General features: G+C 42.3%; 3 protein-coding genes across 8 annotated transcripts; 2 read left to right on the top strand and 1 right to left on the bottom strand.

Annotated features, from left to right (window-relative positions):
• Positions 1 to 248: 248 nt before the first annotated feature.
• On the bottom strand, positions 249 to 3,048 carry LOC115744336 (isoaspartyl peptidase/L-asparaginase 1). The gene is made up of 4 exons (XM_030679455.2): positions 2,819 to 3,048; positions 1,851 to 2,084; positions 1,357 to 1,443; positions 249 to 972 (listed from the first exon to the last, which is right to left on the bottom strand). The coding sequence occupies exons 1-4, from the start codon at positions 2,978 to 2,980 to the stop codon at positions 493 to 495; spliced, it is 963 nt and encodes a 320-aa protein (XP_030535315.1). The 5' UTR covers positions 2,981 to 3,048; the 3' UTR covers positions 249 to 492.
• A 7,772-nt stretch (positions 3,049 to 10,820) lies between these two features.
• On the top strand, positions 10,821 to 12,079 carry LOC115741175 (protein BREAKING OF ASYMMETRY IN THE STOMATAL LINEAGE). Its single transcript, XM_030674936.2, has 4 exons — positions 10,821 to 11,146; positions 11,374 to 11,487; positions 11,638 to 11,735; positions 11,848 to 12,079. The coding sequence occupies exons 1-4, from the start codon at positions 10,877 to 10,879 to the stop codon at positions 11,963 to 11,965; spliced, it is 600 nt and encodes a 199-aa protein (XP_030530796.2). The 5' UTR covers positions 10,821 to 10,876; the 3' UTR covers positions 11,966 to 12,079.
• A 2,608-nt stretch (positions 12,080 to 14,687) lies between these two features.
• Positions 14,688 to 17,350, top strand: LOC115740349. Of its 6 annotated transcripts, none has more exons than XR_007198941.1 (5): positions 14,688 to 15,283; positions 15,376 to 15,432; positions 15,975 to 16,138; positions 16,177 to 16,540; positions 16,709 to 17,350. XR_007198941.1 is itself a non-coding variant. In XM_048281399.1 (5 exons), exons 1-4 carry the CDS (start codon positions 15,266 to 15,268, stop codon positions 16,501 to 16,503), a joined length of 519 nt encoding a protein of 172 aa, XP_048137356.1. In that variant the 5' UTR covers positions 14,688 to 15,265; the 3' UTR covers positions 16,504 to 16,540; positions 16,709 to 17,350. The 6 variants fall into 6 exon arrangements, 4 of the variants coding, with proteins under 4 accessions (XP_048137356.1, XP_048137353.1, XP_048137355.1 ...); XM_048281399.1 differs by having other exon boundaries at positions 15,423 to 15,432; positions 15,896 to 16,086; positions 16,204 to 16,540; XM_048281396.1 differs by having other exon boundaries at positions 15,896 to 16,086; positions 16,204 to 16,540.
• The last annotated feature ends 1,458 nt before the right edge of the window (positions 17,351 to 18,808 follow it).

The raw sequence follows: 18,808 nt of genomic DNA, 5'->3' as shown, positions 1-18,808 counted from the left end.
CTCGCTCAGCGTCGAGATCTCAGTGGTTCTCTTGACAAACATATTGACTTTAAGCAAAAATGACAGAAGGCTCATTTTGCAGTAAAATCTGATAATCTGGAGTGCCTTCTTTCTGAGACATTTCAAACTTCAGGATCAAAGCTTTTCTTTTTTCTCTTTTTTCGGCCAAACAAGGATCAAACTTGATGGAAGTAAGTAATACAGTGATAGAAACTTTAGCAAGGCGATGCAAAAGATCAAGCTACTGATAGATCTGCAAAGGTACTTAAACTCAGTTATTGCGAAAGGAAATAAGGATTTTAAGGACGAGGAAGACAGTCGAAAGCCGCTCTTTCATCGCAACAGCCACCATAATGGCAGTATATAGGTACGACACTTGAACATTGACAAATTGGACAATCTTTCGAGCGCAGTTCTTTTACAACTGCCGCATATACCACAAGCATTTGATCATGGTGAAGATAAGATGTTGCCCGAAACAACTAAACCATTTCAATCTTTCATTGAAGGCCATATTGCAATTTCCGAGTGCCCATCCTCGGTAGCACATGCTCGGAACATCCCAGTCGTATTAAAAGGCATGGTGACTTCTCCCGTTGCAGAAACAGCGACGAGGCCAACATTCCCCTTCGGAACCCTCTCTTTCACAATGCAGGCGGCCGCTTCTTCCAGGGAGAGTCCTTTGAACTCCATGAGTGCGGCCACATCCCTCGCGACAGTTCCACGAATTATAGCTTCACCTGTGCCCGTAGCTGATACTGCACATAGACTGTTGGCATACGTCCCCGCCCCTATGATGGGCGTGTCTCCTATCCTTCCAACCATCTTGTTGACTAAACCTCCAGTAGAAGTTGCCGCAGCTAAATTTCCATCATTATCTACAGCGACGCATCCCACAGTACCAATTTGGCTGTCGCCATTGGCAGTGGCAGTGTCCTTCCCATTCTTTTGCATGGGTTGCGTATAATCAATCTGTGGTTATATGACAGATATGTGAGCACAGAAAGAAATTCCAACTAGGGTTATCTAGTGATTCTTGAACCAAACAAGCAAGAAAAACAAGTTCTTCAAGGGGCTTTGTAATGTTCCGGGGTTAAAAGGATCTGATGCTTCAGCCACCACAAAATGTATAGCAGGAGGAAGTCATCTCCCATAATTGTTGACCTCTGCATACGGGAGCTTAACTCTTTTGCCTGTCTCTCCGAAGTTAGTGTGATGAATAATTGGGTTCTTGAGAATTAGCACTAACCTAAAAATTGGTTGATTATTGGTAAACAATAGAAAATAGGGCACTTATAAAGGATTGAAGATGTGAAATCCAATTTGCAGACACAGAAATTCAAATGAGGGAAGTACCTGCACTCTGTTTGCTTCTTTGGCCTGTTTTAGCCTTTCAATGTTCTCTGGAGTGACGAAATGAGAAGCATCAAGAGTTTCTACCCCCTGGCATATTTGAGAAGTCAACAAAGATCAAAACTTCCACCGAACACAACATTAGAAGCTCAATGAATTGTAAAACAAGAAAACTGAAAGGGCAATTCTATCAGTGGTTCGAATGCATCGTGTGATGCAACATGTGTATGTGCTTACAGAATTGGGAAGGAAGCTAAAGAGATGCACAATCCTTATATCTTTGAAGAATTGATTTAGCAAGCTAAAAGGGCCTGATTGAATTAGAGAGGTAGAATCAGTGAGCAATAACATCTAGCGAAATATGAAACACGGCCAAGAAAGAAAAGGTCTGCCCTTGTCTTCTGATCACCAATTAAGTTCCAGAGTACAGAAATGCTAGAGTAGATCAAACCTCCTCCACTTAAGGAGAGTAACCTGGTAACTCAAGGTAAACTCACATGTTCCCTGGCAAATGCTTCTGCCCCATCAAATCCCAGGTATATATGAGGAGTTCGTTCCATGACTAGTCGTGCCAAAGATATGGCGTTGACAACAGTGGTGAGCCCAGAAACAGCTCCACATTTCATTGTGTTTCCATCCATGATGCAAGCCTCCATTTCAACAGTGCCATTGCTGGTTAAGACCGACCCTCTGCCCGCATTGAAGTGAGGGTTGTTTTCCAACTCACGGACCTGGTTATCCCCGAACACGGTAAGAAGGGTACAACCAAATTTTTAGTGAAGGAATAGGCTCACGCAGGAAAACTGTAGCTGCGCATCATAGGAAAAATTCAAAGAGCATAGTTCACATTTCAAGCAAGTCATCAATCATGTAACCTACAGGGAAGATGTCTCAAGACTTTCAAGACACCGGCAGGTATAAAGCCAGCAACTTTTGGCTCTCCCTCTTTGTTTCTTATACCAAAATCTGTTTAACCTCCTTCAATTGTGTACTGATGTTTTTTGAGCACTAATTTCAAGCAAGACCTGAAATTCTTCCATAGAAATTTTCCAATCAACAAGAGCGAAACACCTTTTTAGGCTAGGATGTTCTCGATCTGGTTCCAGGTTTATTCACTGTACTCAAAGAGACACTAGAGCGCAAGATGAAGCAAGCCATACTCGTGTTCAGAACACCGGATTTACATAAAACAGAGTGTACAAGTAGAACTCAAATATCTTGATCTCATACTAAAACTAGACAACTCAAACTGCTTTGAACACCATCATAAACTAAAAACAAAGAAATATAAAAGTAAGAAAAAGAAAGCAGATGGGTCATTTGAGATCTACAACTCTCCAATCAGCTCAAAAATATATCTTTTTTCCTCTTTTTTTCCTCTGCCCATTAGCTAAAAGAACTCGGTATGCCATCGCGAAACACGTAAAAGTGATGCTCACAGAGAAACCTAGCGTGAATCGATTACCACGAGCTCGACAACGTCCAGGGGAGATTTCTTGGACTTCAGAGCGTCGACGCCGAGCTGGAGGCAGTGGCGGAGGCAGGCCTCCCTCGGGAGGCGGCGCTCAGGCGGCAGAGACAGCGAGATGTCCCCTGCTCCTCCGTGCAGTGCTATCGCCCACCCCATTCCCCGCCGCCGCCGCCAGCGCCTCTCTCTCTCTCTCTTCTCTGCAACAACGCCTGTGTGTGTCAGGGACAGCCGAGACCCAATAAGGCGATCAGGGCCTACCTCAGATACTTGCCGACCCTACCAAAGAAAAGGACAAAACGAAAATTTTATTCCCATAAAAGAAAAATCAGAACCGTATTTGTCCTCGCTATGATTGGTCGGTAGTTAAGAACAAAAACATCGTAATTCGTAAAGCATCTTAAAACAGTCTAATGACATTGTGACCCTTTATTGTAATTGAGTATGAAGGTGTGATTGCATTATACATTCCACAGAAATCTCGATTTAGAGGAGTAAACACGAGATAGGACTACTTTATCTTGACAAAAAGTTTAAGCTAGTATTGAGTGGACCTAAAATATGCAAGAAGCACCTGGTAAGTAGGCTTGCCGCCTTCTTGCTTGCGAAAGCAATTTCAATTGGCTGAATCGGTCTAGGATGAGGTAGTCCTTTTCTAGAAAACACCAATACTCTCTGAAGGTTTTCGTGTGATGTCCGACACTCCGACACTCTCTTGATATTAGTCGACATGCGATCGATACGTAGTCGGCGCTCAAGACACGCCAACAACATGAGAGTCTAGCGTCTCGACATGCTATTACGATACGCACGGGATCAATTTTAAACATTTTCATTAAATTAGAGATATTTAAATTTATTTAAAATATATATATACTTAAGTCATATACTTTTCGACCCAAAAATAAGTCGGATACTCAACTACCCTAATATTAATATACACAGCTAGCCCAAAAAACATAATCGTGAATCCTTAACGGAAGAAGAATAAGAAGTAACTCACCGTTGATGTTTTTATAAGTACATGATAAATACAATGTGTCCCAACATGTCGGAATTCTCTATTTTTTTTAAAAATGACTTGTCGAGGTGTCGTATCGTGTAGTGTGGTGTGTCACATGTCAATGTCGATACTACTTAGGTTCTTTTCCACTTGAAGGGTTAATACCAACAAAATCCCTAAATCCGAACATCCTACCACGTTTAATTTTTGTGTCACAAAGACTCCCGAACAAGTACATCCATGTTACATATACTTTTCGTGTAGGAAAAAATCCAAAATTAGCATATCCGTACTATATTTATCCCAAAAAATTACATTGTAAATGTGGCACCATTTGGGGAAAAGTGTGACATGAGTGTATCAGTTTAGGAATTTTTCCTAACACAAAAATTAGTTTGGGGGTATAGGTGACATGGGTGTATGAGTTTGACGTTTTTTGTGGTATTAAAATGAATATTTCTTATTAAATATGTTTCCTTTCTCTTCCTCTTGTCACATGAGTTGAGAATAATAATGCGGAAGAGAGAAATAAAGAATTTTAATGTATATTCCAATCTTGAAGAAGAAGTCTATTTATAGGCTTCATTAGATTAATATATAAGATAAATAGATAAGTATAATGCCAAATATAATTAATCACAGATATCCACAATGGAAAGAGGTATATGCATGATCTAAAAAAATATAAAGAATCTAGTAAATATTATAATATCGGTAACATCCCCTCAAGCTCAAGATGATTTCAAAAGAGTCAATTCGAATTTGAAATCAATGTCAAAGTACCATGAAAACTTGTTCCTCTAATGACGTCGGCTTGGTGGATCTACGGTGGGGTGGTGTTTGACGTATGTTTGTGGTGAAACTTTAGGTTCTTGCTCGTCTGAGGGCAACAAGTCTGGTGGTAGTGGTGACTTCTCAAAATGAGCAGCGAAAAAGTCGAACATCGGAGGGGAAACAGAAAGCAGTCGATGCAGGTGGCATACGAAACAGTAATTGAGCGATGCGAACAATACTGGACAAGGATTGTGCGATTGGCATCAAAAGAAAGCCATGTCTGGGAAAAAGGCTCAACTGGGTGACACGGTTGGCATCGAAACACGGTCATCATGAAATGGAATTGACTTAGTTCTTCCTCATATGAGACTTGTGCACAAGAAGTGAACATTATTGAACGGTGAGGATGGGTTAATTTGTATGCATACCAAGAGCGATCGGTTCCATGGTGGCTAGGTTCTACGTCTAGAACCTACTATGTTATAATCGGTTCTCAATTTTTGGAACCCGAAGCCTACCTTGTTTTTTAAGAATTGATTCTAGAACCCAACCAATTTTTTCAATATGGTTTTAGGGTCTATCCGTGAACTTTTTTTTTTTTTTCCTTTTTTTGATTTCATTTTTTAAAGCAAAATAAAAAGAGTAGCAAAACAACTCAACGTAAAAGATGATCAAACTAAAAAGAGTAGCAAAACAACTCAACGTAAAAGATGATCAACATAAATCCCTATCCGCCAAATAGGTGGTCACTTACAATTATGAATGATGAAAAGTTCAAACATGTAGCCATATACAATTATAAACAATAAAAAGTTCAAACACATAAGATAACACATAAATTATAAAAGCTTCGTTCCCCATTCATCAAAATAAAATTTTCAACTCTATTTTCCATTCTCCATTCTTCTATAAAAATATTGCTCTAAAGAATAGAGAGAGAGGCAACAAAGAATGGAGAAAAAACAAACGTAACCGGAAAGTGAAGGTGTAAATGGTCCAACCATGAATACAATATCTCCACATATTGTGAAACCACTCCTGTCTTTTTGGTTGAATTGTTCTTGCACTATTGTCAAGTGCGGTTATAATGATAAATTGGTGTCTAAAATACGAAGTCAAAGGCGTATAGTAGTGAGATCAACCTATATTCCGACGACCTTTGGATTGTTTTCGGACACTAAATGCTTTGCATACATCAGAAAACGCTTACAATAACTACACTAACCATGGTTCTTGCTACGGCCATGAAGCATGCAACGGAGCATTGACAAAACCCGATTGAGATGATTGCATGGATCTTGCTAAACAAATCCTATATGCAAACTGTGGCCCAAGCCGTGGAGCTCAAGTCCAGGTTCAAGACCGTAGAATGAGATACGAAGATTATCCATTTACTGAATGATTAAGTTTGAGGCTTGGCTCGAAATTAGACTCTATCTACAACGTATGCATTTGATGAGCTACTATACATAAGAATAAAGCAACCTCAATGACAATAAATTGAATGATGGCGAGTATGTATGTATGTATGTATGTATGTATGTATGTATGTATGTATGTAAAGTTCATTTATCAACTGTGGCATTTGGCAGAATTTAATGTCGAATAGGGTCTGATGAGATTTGACTTAGGAAGAATTTTCTGCCAAGGATAAAACGGGCTGAAAATGGGCCGTTACAAAGAGTGTCCAGTCAAGGCATTTGCTTATATAGTTCGGCAAATTTGTAGTGAAACGATGCCGTATTAAATTTGAAGTGAAGTGTGCAATCAATTATTTTAAAGTTTAAATTGTTGCAAGAAACAAATTCAATTCATTGTTTCCTACAATTATTTTAAGTTCTGAATATGGCAAGAACTACCGCATGCCTCTTCTCTAATACAAAGATAACAACAAAGAATCATGATAGGGGAGGATGTGACAAATCATAGCGCATAATATGTATGTGAGTACGTGCGAGTGAAAGAGAGAGAGAGAGATGTTCATTCCACGCACCAGCGACAGCCATCGCGATTCCAGCAGCCAGTCCCTCGATCAATTGATCGGTACGACATACTTTCCTTACGAGGATCCGTTTGTTTGAAAGTCGATTATTTTCGGAAATTATTTTCTAACTTTCCGGCATTTGAATGACGGAAAAGTAACAGATATAAAGAATCTATTTTTCATAGACGTCGGCCGTCCTACGTAGCATCACCGGTGTTGACGTGGATAATTTTTGTAATTTTTCTGAATTTTTTTCTTTTCTCTTATTTTCCTCTACCAGTTTGTAGCCTCGGCAATCGCCGGCCGCAAGTGAGGGCTACCTTGCCGGATCTGGATGACAATTGCAACGCCCTCACTAGCCACCGTGAGGGCTTGGCCCAACCCCTTGTCCAGTGGCCAACAAGGGCCACGATGCGCTTGCTAGAGTTGCCGGCCTCATTTAAAGATTTTATAAAAGAAAACAAAAGAAAAGGGAAAAAATTAAAAATTAAAAATAATTGTTAAAATTTGTTGAATTTGTCAATGTCAACGCCGGCACCATGTCATAGGTTTGCCAATTAAGACATTCACATTCAAAGGTAGCATCTAAATGTCATCAATATTTTTGCCAATTTAATTAATATTGGCCAAATAAGAAAATACTTTCCTTCAAATTTTCAAATTTTTCAAATTTTTAGATAACGTTTTCTCATTCAAATGCCGGATAATCGGAGAATTATTATCCGGAAACAGTTAACGGGCCCTAGGTATTGAAATATGGCTTATGTGTTTAAGATTGCATTTGCATTGTATTGTTCTTATACGAAATGACGTACAAATTGTTTTCATGGAATGATTTTAGTTTTCTATTTTAGGTCTTGTTTGCTTACAAGGAACGAAAACGATGGGGACGAGGCCATTTTTCCCTTCTTCTTTTTTTTATTATGGTATTTGATAACTTGAATTAAAAGGCAAAGCGAATGAAAATCACTTATAATTATAACTGAGCTTGTAGCCTCTTTAATATGTTCAACCACGAAATGGCCCCAACTTTCATGAAGCAAATTTAAATTTGAGAACGTACGGAATAAGGGTTAATTTCAACTTTAAGTTCGAATTCAATTTTGTCCTTGAGCCTCTTTTTTTTTTTCTAAAAAAAAAAACTACTTTCACTCTTGTCCCGAACCTGCTTCCGCATCAAAAAATCGACACTGGTTTCCTCAAGCTAATCCACATAAGATGGTTGTTGTTGTTGATCTTAGGGGTGTCAATGGTTCAATTTAGTTTGGTTTTTCAAAAAAATCGAATCGAACTGAACCATTAAGGTGTAAACTTGAACTAAACCAAATCTCGCCCTGAGCCGAATATGAACTAAATTGAAAATCCAGTTCGGTTCGGTTCGATTTTTTATTTTTCTTTTTTCTTTTCTTTGCATTTTGCATTTTTTGTTCAAATACGGCGAAGCCCGGCCACCGGGCCGAGACAAGGTCGCCGGCCCCTGGGCGAGGGCCACGAAGCCCTCGCTAGCCCTCGGCAGCCGGCCCTTTGCCCTAAATAAAAGAAAATAAAATAAAAGAAAGAAAAAGGATAAAAAAAGAAGAATAGTTATTTAAAGATTTTTAATTCGTTTTGGTTAACCAAATCAAAATTAACCAAATTAGAAAAAAGAATTGTTATTTTTCAATTACCTCGACTGAAATGCACGAAATTTTCAGTTTAGTTTGATTCACGGTTCAATTTAGTTTTGACACCCCTAGTTGTTCTATGCGAAGGTGAGGGTTTTTATTATTACACGAGTTCTAATAATGAAATTCTAATTGTCCTTATGCTCATAATTTTGAAGAAACTAGTTACGATTTTTGGATGCATTGACATATTTGAGACTGGAGTGAAAGTCGAAATTTTTTAAGATGACAAAAAATTAGGATAGAATTGAGACCGAACGTAAAGTTGATTTTTTTTTTTTTTTGTGAGAATTAAGCCATTGGATTAAAGCAAACTCGTCTGTGTCCACTGGTGCTTGTGGATTTATCCCATGCTTGAATTTCCCGTAAAAGAAAAACACAGATTCCCACGTGAGAAAAATATATTTTTTGTAAGTTATCATGATCGGCAAGCCAAAACTTCATTTTCCATGAAAGCAAGACCACCCAAAAAAAAAAAAAAAAGGAACGTTCTTCAATGTGCCCGCAATTGGTCGAACATTCAGGATTTTCAGTTCGGAAAATCGAAAGTCATCCGTTCAGATCCCATCGCTAGCGCGCAAATGCTCCGAGTCGGAGACACATGAATAAGCGAAAGGTCTGAAATTAACCGACTAATGGGATTTGCGGGGTCGTTTGACATGATTTCGGGTAATCCGGTCTCAATGTCTGTACCCTACTAATTTAGTAGAAAAGAAAAACAAAAAAGACTTGGTATTAACCTTTTGCCATGTCCTTCTCGGATGGCATAAACAAAGGCTTTGCCACGCACAAATGTGCAACTTGAGGACTCTTTGTTTAAAGTCGGCATAGATGGAAGAGCTTGTCACGAACATTTCCTCATGTCCTTTTCTCTTGTTCTGATTCAAATGGGAGCAGATTCCATTCGGATAGTTAGGTGAGAAGGGGGTTGTTTTCCTTTATTAATGATCTGTTAACAAAACATTTTCTCATGCGCCGACGCGAGAAATAAAGTTTTAAAATCGTATCGATGACCACACTGGACGAGCGGGCTATCCTCGATTCAGCTTGTTCGACCAATTGAACCGGCCTATCGATATCACGAAGAGCACGAAACGGTTGATCTAGTGCGATGTGACCTGTTGGTATGTTCTTTCACCAAATCGAGATGTCTTAATACATTTTAAGATCACTTGTTCGGAATCCACGTCCAACGGTCCGACCTAGGGATTGGACCTTCGCCTTGTACATCGTTCATTCGATTTAACACCATGATGTGATCGAACGGCACCTATTGGGCCGGTTGAACCGTTTTTGACTGGTTCATCCTCCCGACGGTTCAGACAAGAGCAATGGGACCCGGTCAAACCGGTAATAGAACGGGGATTTATGGGCCGATCCAAGTTCACTATTTTGTGGGCCAGCTGGTCTCCTCTCCGTCGGACTGTGGACCTCTCTCCGCTCTCAGGCCCAAAATGATCCAATTTCAAAATGAAAGGTGAATTTTCAATTTGCGCATGTCCCTTTTATGCACGTAGCCAAGAAGATGCGCATGGGCGAAAGTTGACGGTTCGGAGACAATTAAGTTTTAGCATCTCGAGAAAAGTCAATCGGATCTTCGATTTTATCTCGAGTTCAGTCATCCGAAAGTACTTTTGGCGAATCATCCCATTCAAGCGACGATACGTAGCTGACTCGTATGCAATGTTGGTCAGCTTCAAGCCGGGTTGATTCTCGCTCTAAAACTTGTAACCTAACCGGGCAGGGTCAGTTCTCAGTTTGTGGGATTGGGAATCGGCCTACTCGGTCCTCGAACCGGATTGGACCGACCGGCTAGGTCCGTCCCATTCCAAGGTCAATCCCGGAGCCGATGATTTCTTCTATTTCTTTTTTTTTTTCTTCTATTCCCTACAAGTAGGAGTTTCTCGACGTTAATAGAAAAATAATTTTTTAACTAGAGTTTGCTTTAGGATAAGGAAAAAAAAAGTCAATTATCTTAGTCAACCGGTCCCTCAATCCGATCCAGCCCGGTTCCTTATGTTGAAACGGGAATCGGACAGGTCGCCCGAGAACCAACCAGATCTAGCCAGTTCAGTCTAGTTCCCTGGTCGGACCAGAACGATGCACAATCCTACGTGCGTATGCACGAAGCATGGAACCTCGGTTCATGAGACATGGGATTATGCAACCGTCGTTAGAAGCGTTCATCGTCCACTGTTTATTCCTTTTTTTTTTCTTGCTTTTAGTACAATAAAAGCAATAAATACGATCCGAATCCCATGCAAATTCCTCTGATTCATTTCTCCATATTATTTTCGAAATTCAAAATCTGCGCATTTCCCTCTCGCCGTCATTTAATCCCATCCCCGTTATTCTCTCTCTCTCTCTCTCTCTCTCTCTCTCTCTCTCTCTCTCTCTCCACATCGCCATCATCATTCAAAGAGATTCTACCCAGAAACGCAAAGCCAACGGACCGTTCAGTAGTCCAATCCATGGATGATGAGAGTCACGAGACTTGCGAGATCGCATGCAAGACCGACAACACTGGGCCACTATATATGATCATGAAGCTTTCATGGTTTGGACTTACAGAAATTTCCTCTCGTTTTTCTAAGACGAAGAAGAAGAAGAAGAAGAAGAAGAAGAAGGACATGGGTGTTGATCAGAGAGACGAGAGCAGATGCAATACGACCATGAAGAAGAGATCGTGCGATGCTGTGGCCAAGATCAGAGGTGATGGTGCGGCGGCGATGACCAAGACGACTAGCTGGAAAGTCCTTCCTGAGGATGAAGACTACATAGTGTTCTGTTTCAGAGACGACGGCGCGTTCGACGTGGTCAAGGATAACCACCACAGCAAGTCGTCGGCTCAGGTCGATGGCGCGACTTCGACTGCTCCAAGGCCCGTCAACCGGCCAGAGGTCGGTACATCACCCCCATCCAAGTTTATTCCAAAAGTTTAAGTTACGATAATTGATGTCGCTCACACGATATTTGGCAATCGCCGATGACATGAAAATCGTTCCATTGTTGCCCGTGTCATGCAGATAGAACACGTACGTCGCGAGAGATCTAAGTCTTTCGAATTTTTGCACTAGGGAAGTGGTCTGATATCGATCTTATTTACTCTCGATCTTCCCGAATGCAGCTTGGTCACAGCAAGATGGAAGCATTAAGGAATGAAGTCGTCAACAATACTCGGTCTAAAGACGAAGGCAGCGGATCGAGAGGCGGCGTGGAATGCGAAAGCACGAATAAGAAGGTCGAGTTCATAAACCCTAGAAGTTGACGAACTCTCGATCTTCTAAAAATCATCATAAAGATAGGAACCCTACGTGCTAATGTTATCATACTGCAAGTACAAGTACAAGAGCTCACTCGTTTTCCTTCCTCCTCTAAATAAACTCATTAGGACAAGAAAGATGGAAGCGACATCAGAAAGGAGACGACGGAACGGACGGATTCTATTAAATCAGACGGCAGCGGCCGCGGCTCTTTCTCCTTCCCCATGTAAGACTCGACCATTTGCGACAGCGCCTGGTCGATCTGACCTAGTCCTCGGATGGAACAACCCGCGAACATTTGCGTAAATGAAGTGTTTGATCTTGAAATAATTTTGCAGATTGAGGTGGGAGTGGACGGGAAGTCCAGTGCAAATGCCAAAGCCAGAGGGGGAGGGATTGCCGTACTCGAAGAAGCAAAGAGTTCCACGAGTCCGCTTTCAGTGCTGCAGATTTTGAGGCTTTTGTTTTTCCAAATTTCCTTTACTTAAGGTTTTTTACTCGGAATTAGGAGATTCAACTGAGGATTAGATATACTTGTTACCGTACGAACTTATCCAAGCAAGGGTTACACTGAAATCTCGAGCAAAGCTATGTCTTAATGTCTCTCTAGCTCTCCATAGTATTTCGAAATCGAACGTTATATTTTCAATAATTATTCTTTTTCAATGAACCTGTGATGGTTACTCCAGGAGTTACTAGCTCGATAATAGAACTTATTGTCAATAAGTCATGGTCATTTCGAGTGTTGAGAGAAATTATGGTCGCATCGAGTAAAAAAGTATGGTAACAGGTAGATGTGATCGATTCCCGGATGGATTATGTCCCAATCTAGTACAGGGAACCAATCCCGTGACTCCCGCGATTCCAAAATTTTGGAACCGGCAAGCAGTCCATTTTTCGTTTCGTAAGAAATGATTTTTTTTTTTTTAACAGAATACGAAAGTTGCACAATTTCACTACGAAAACATATTTTGGTCAAGTAGTTATGTCGTTGTTTCTACATTTGAAGACAGGTCTGTTTTTCTATGAATGCAATAGTGCTTTCCTTTTTTTTATTCTTCCCTGAAAAAAGGGTTTAAAAATGGTTCGGAGCCAGTTTAACACGGGAGCAAGACTAGTTGAGCCAATTTGATACCGGATTAAGCTGTTTCTTGAGTAGAACCGGCGGTTCCGGTCTTGAAACCGGGAACCGAACCTGAGCTCCCCGGAACCGGCCTTGAATCGGGCCGGTCAAAGCTGGTTCGGTCCAGTTTCCGGATTAAACCGGACCCGATGCATGCGCCATTGAATGGGGGCTTCATGGGATTCATTTCACCCGCTTCAAGCCAGTCGAATGCCGTATCAAGGCAAGCTGAAGCCCAAATGTGAATGGACTCTGAATTCTCGAATATGCAAGACAAAGAACTAACGAGAAGGAAGCCCATAGAAAGAGTGATGGAATGAAGAGAGTGAGGGAAAAGCACCCAAGAAAAGTCGTAAACATGTTGTATTGTTAATTTGATATCAATTCAGTCGTTCACCTTTTACCTAGGCAAATTTAAATTTTAAAATTTATTTACATTGGTACCAATTCAATCCATCCGGCCAATTTAGGTCAGAAATTGCTGATGTGAATGTCGTCCGTCCTTCGAGGCATGATTGGCGCCGACATGAATTTTTTTTTGTTTACATTTTTTTTTCCTTTCTTTTGTCCTTCCCTTTTATTTTTGCTGGTGGCCGGTGACAAATGAGGGTCGGCCTCCTAGCACTCACCCTTGCCTAGGCACGGCCCGATGAGACCGACCCTTGCTGGTGTCCGGCAACTAGCCATTGGCAAAAAGAGAAAGGAAATAAAAAAAAAATTAAAAAAATAAATATGAATATTTAAATTAAAGACAAAGTTCAAGGTAGCATCGGCCGTGCCACATAGAACAGCCGGAATCCACATCAACGATTTCCAACCTAAATTGGCCAGGTGGACTAAATTGTCACTAATGTGAAGAGGTTTAGAACTAGATTGAACCAATTGAAACGTTTAGGATTGAGTTTATACCGATGCAATATGTCTCGGACTTGTTGTGATACTTTTCCCAAGAGAGAGACTAAATGAGAAGGGACAGAAGACAGACTTTAGTCTGCACGGTCACAAAACTTCTCTGGTATTGATCAAACACTGATCCAAGAAAATTAATCCTGGCTTGCACTTCTAGTTGACATATGCCCACGACCCATTTGAAAAAAGCAGGGCGTCTCTGCTTTTAGCATCAATGAAGCTGGTCCTCCTTTCCGGTTCCTCTGTTTCGTTTCTTTATAGCCCACTTTCTAATTGATCATCATGCTGTACTGGAAGGCTAATGAACTGGCATTGGATAGCTCAATCTGAACTTATCATTGAAGAGCCCTGCTCGGCAACGGGAATGCAATTAAATGGGTTAATACCACAAAAAATCCCAAGCTGGTATTCTTGTGACAAATTTATTCCGAACTTTTTTTTTTTTGGCCACCAAAAACCCTACAACCGATACACATTTGACAAATTTACCTCAAATCGGTATACATGTGACAAATTTACCTTCCGTTAGTTTCCGTAAAATTATATCTCCAAATTGTTAAGTTGGATGACACATGATAATTCTCGGATGTATACATTTAAGATTTTTACCTTCTATTCATAAAAGGTGTATCAATTTGAGGTTTTTTGTGGTATAAATCCAATTTAACGGAATCTAACAGAAAGTAAATTTGTCATATTTATGCTAGTTTGGGAATTTTCAGCGGTCGAAATAATTAAGTTTGCGGTAAACCGGAGGGTTTTCTTGAGGGACCTCTATTACAATCAAATCTGTAACAACTCTGCTCTAGAGCAATGCACCCAGAAGAGCCAGTCAAGTTTCATGAGCTTTTATGAGAAACCAGCTGCAGTAATAGGGGAAAAGAAAGAACTGTGTCCACAAGAGTATTTGAAGATGTTTCAGCTGATTTTGCCGATGATTAGGATAGAAAGAGCCGGTCATGTGATCCGAATCTTCGACCGGAAACATTTGGGTCGCCATTTCAAATCACCTAAACTGTTTTCCTCCATTCTCCACAACTCGTTCCCCGTCGTCTTTCGTTCCGTCGCTCAACTTCTTGCCCTTCCCCAACTTTTTTTCAGATTGAGGCCGGAGGCCTGCGGACAGAATTGGAGTAATCTGGGTAAGTTGCTGAGCTGATTATGCCGGTGTCTTGTGTGCTCCATGTTCTTCTGTATTCTCCTATGGTAAGATAGAGATGACAAACTATTGCCGCATTTTATTTTTTCTGGTTTGCTTGTTATGTGCATTTCGGGTTCTTCATTGTAGCTATTTTCTGTTTCCGCTTTCGTCTGAGACAGAATAAACATCTTCGGATTCACTGAGCGGTTTTGATCGGCGGTCCTTCGAACTCTGTACGTCTCCATTGTCTCTTTGCTAGGTGGTCATGCAAATCAACTGCATTCCTGGAAATGGTCATGTATCTAGCAAGAGCCCAACTGCTTGAAGGGTCATGTGCTATTCGTTACTGTGAGTACATATTTCCCAATGGGTGACGTCTATTCCGAGAGTAGAAGAGACGCTTCTGCTTCATGACAGTGGCCTTATCTTTGTTAGTTCATGCCGAAAGACGAGAAAAGAACGAAAATCGGTGATGGAAAGGGAAAGAAAAGGTCTTGATATTACGGCATTGCAAGGATCTGGTCCTCTCATGCCGGTTTAACTAGCGCTAACCAGATGGACAACAGATGCCGAAGGGATTCTCATGCTGATTTTATGCCCGGTGCAGTTTCGCTCTATCATCTTCTTTGACATTGACACTTCAAGGATACGTCGCTTTTTATCCTTGTTCATTTGACATTCAATCTTTGAAAGGTTGCAAAGCGGGTAGGCTTGGCCTGAGTTCCGTTTCGCATCCTCAGGATGCAACAGGTTGGTACTTAGGCCTCTGAAGACAATTGCAGAATAAGGTTCTGCCTCTCTGCATTGCCCTCCAGTTTGTTTGCGTGTATTGCTCAATATATTCGTTAATCCTCGAAGAAATTTATGAAGCTCGGCTCAAGTCGATGGTTAGGTCGATCAACGGGTATATCTATGCAATACCAATAGAAGTCTACATTATACTGCATTACAGAACTAGTCTGTTTGCAAGAGTATATGTTGTATGCCGCTACTCCATCAACTCTTATCTTCTTTACTGGTGTAAGAACGGTAGAAAATACATCATCCTGCGTCATGACATTTACTGCGAGGTGTAGAATTCGATCCGTAAAGAATGAGGAAGAATATTGGTTTTGAATTTGTGCAAGTTCTGCAGCAACAATGAACATAGTTACAAGGAAAAGCCCTTTCAGGGGTTTTGACGCTTACTCTGTCCACTTTGTGTTTCCTACAGGTTTAGACATAAATCCCGGAACAGATAACTTATTTTCCGCCGACCAATCGCTAGCTTGTCAACCTCAAAGTTCTTGCAGGATGAGGAAGTTGAAGGAACAGGGCTACGAGGACATGCATCCCTTTGTTCTCGACTTAGAAAGCCAACGTCACGGGGTGCTCTTGCATCGTTCTGCCGGCAATAGACTCGGTGTAAGTAGAAAATTTGATGAGACAGACAACTTAGTGAAGCATGCTGCAGTTTGTGCCAACACAAAATGGTGCAAGGAAGTACATAACCAGTCCACTATAGACCTGGGGCTCCCAGAGCTAGTCGCATTCTTGCAAGAAACAAGCGCTCCTGGTGAGCGACAACCTTCTCACGGGAAGAGCGAGGTGCGAGGTTGTGAACTCGACCACAACGCCATTTCATGCATACTTGACTCAGATGCGGGCAGCGGGAGCGAAGTGGCTAGACATGCTCTATGGACAGAGACTTCTAGTTCGTATGTCTTAAAATCCAAGGCAAAGCAAGTGCTCCGCCAAGGAACGAACAGAGATACGCAGTCCTGCACAGGTTGCGACGGAGAAGAAAGCAGATGTTCCTGCGAAAGACGAGATCCCAGCTGAGAATACTTCACCTGAAATGCCGCCGATACACGGACATGTAAGAACATGCTGGCTTCTCATTGAATTTCATAATATTCATCTTCCACTCGGCATGTCGATGCTTAGAAAACATAAACCAGGAAGGGTTCTGTGAATACTGAACGCACAGGCATGCCGCACACCATCTTATTCGCGGTAATTTAAATGGTATCGTCTGATGTAACAGATTCCAGGCCAGACATCAGCAACGCCAAATTCTTCAGCATCATATACGGCGGCAGCAATCGAGCCCGATGTTCCTCCCGACAAAAACCAAAGACAAGAGTGTCCTGGGAGCTTGGAATTTGCAAATGCTTTTGAAGTGGAGAGTAAGCTGACGCTCGGAAGCGTGATGTCAGAAACCGGAACGGAATCAGGTCAAATACTCGTAACGAAACAGGTTTGCGGCGATGCCTATTTCTCTGCTGCTAGTCCAATCGCAACTCCTCCCAGGGAGTCAGATACGGCACCGTATTTGCGTAGCATCTCCCTCCGCTCGAAATCAAATAGCAGTACAACCAGCTCCAGGTCCTTTTCATTTCCATTGTAAGCTTCAATTCCCTCCCAACACATCCTATACAATACCAAGAGGATTATCAAATTGAGTCTTTCGCGCATGAACAGATTACCCTTCGAATGGAACGGCAGCCCACTAAAGATGGCAAAAGCCGACCGGACAAGATCGCAGGAGCAGCGGAACAGGCCGTGGTGGACACTCTTCGCCTGCTGCAAACCAAAGTTCATAGGCCGATGCGATCCGGACGATGAGATTGCTCACGAAATCGCGAAATAGTCACCGCACCACAAATTGCATTATTATTCTTCATGTGTGCAGTGAGAGACTCAACTACAGTCATATATCATATACTTCTGGGAGCATTGACGTTGTTGGTCAATTGTATTTTGCTTGTTGGTCTTGCTTTCGCCGAAATACTGTGATACAAAAGTTCCTATGCATCTGGTGACTTTGGTAAAGACTAATGAAGCTAATGGCCTTCACCAACGGTCAGCCGAAACCGATTGTCCTTTGTCGACAGAGGGACTTCGTCTAAACGACGGAGCTCCATGATCGTTGCGGATGGCGCGGCATTTGAACAGAACGAAGATGAATCCGTTCATCGACAGGCAAAGTTAAGGTAACTCGTCGATCACAATCACGCAGAAAGAACACAACTACGTCTCAATAGATCGGTCGCTTGGTCGCAGGTTCCGCCTCAGCGCGCGCCCTCGTATCATCCCCATCTGGAATTTTCATGGAGATCAAAGGGGTGGCGGGGGACTAGTCACCACATCAGAGCGCACTTTCAACCGTGCCATCAATTCCATCATCAAGGACACCCCTGATCCTCCATTGTCAAGCACGTTAGGTGGAAAAAAAGAAGCAAACCCAAGATCGAATTAGCCCCTGCAAATTAGGCAAAGCCCTAGTAATGGCGGGTCACGATCAAACACCTTGCAGGAATTTCTGAGAGGGGTGGCCGATGCTGCTGCATCATCGCTCTGACAAACCATTCCTTGGACCACTCCTTGAGGTTTAACATGTTCCGGTCCCAAAATTTAATTCCCCCTCCTTGCCCTTCCAAGGTAACGTGGGTTAGGTTTTTCTGGCCGTCAGCTAGCTTTTCTAGTTCATTCAAGGCATGTTTTGCCGTAGGATGATGGGGCTACGGGCGACGTGGTTGATAGGAACAGACATTAATGGCGATGGGTCGCCCGCCCTTACCAAGAGGTTGCGTGCGTAGAGAGGCGAAGGGGACACCCCCGGCCCCCGGCCTGCGCAAGCCCCGGCGCGTGATGAACCGTATGGTCGACAGTTCCGATCGAGAGATTCGTCATGAAAGATCGGCCGCGTGATGCGATGACGCGCATGAATTACAAAGCTCGCTAACGATGTAGGCAGTTGTTCGAATTCGATACGTACATGAGAATCCCAACTAGATTTTTTTCTTTTTTTTTTTTTTTTTTTGGGCGAGGGGGCGGATGAACCGACGTGGTGGCGGGGAGGATCTCAAATCCACACATCCTCGCCGCCCCCACGACCCCCACGCCAAAAGCGCCAAATCCGTCTTGCACGTACACCGCCCCCCACTCTTCCCTCCGCTGCACGTGGCCGGCCCCACCAGTCAGCAACCACCCACACACCTAACGTGGGCCCCACCTGGCCCCCTCCACGTCATCCGATCCGTCCCCATCCCCCCCGCGACGCCCTCCCCAGGGCTCATGCGCAAGTGAAGATATTTCGCCTGCCCTGCCGACCTAAGCCCGACGTACATAATTGTGATCGGCT

The sequence above is a fragment of the Rhodamnia argentea genome, chromosome 6 (assembly GCF_020921035.1).
Source record: "Rhodamnia argentea isolate NSW1041297 chromosome 6, ASM2092103v1, whole genome shotgun sequence".
Lineage (NCBI taxonomy): Eukaryota > Viridiplantae > Streptophyta > Magnoliopsida > Myrtales > Myrtaceae > Rhodamnia > Rhodamnia argentea.
This window is presented reverse-complemented; position numbering and strand designations above follow the sequence as displayed.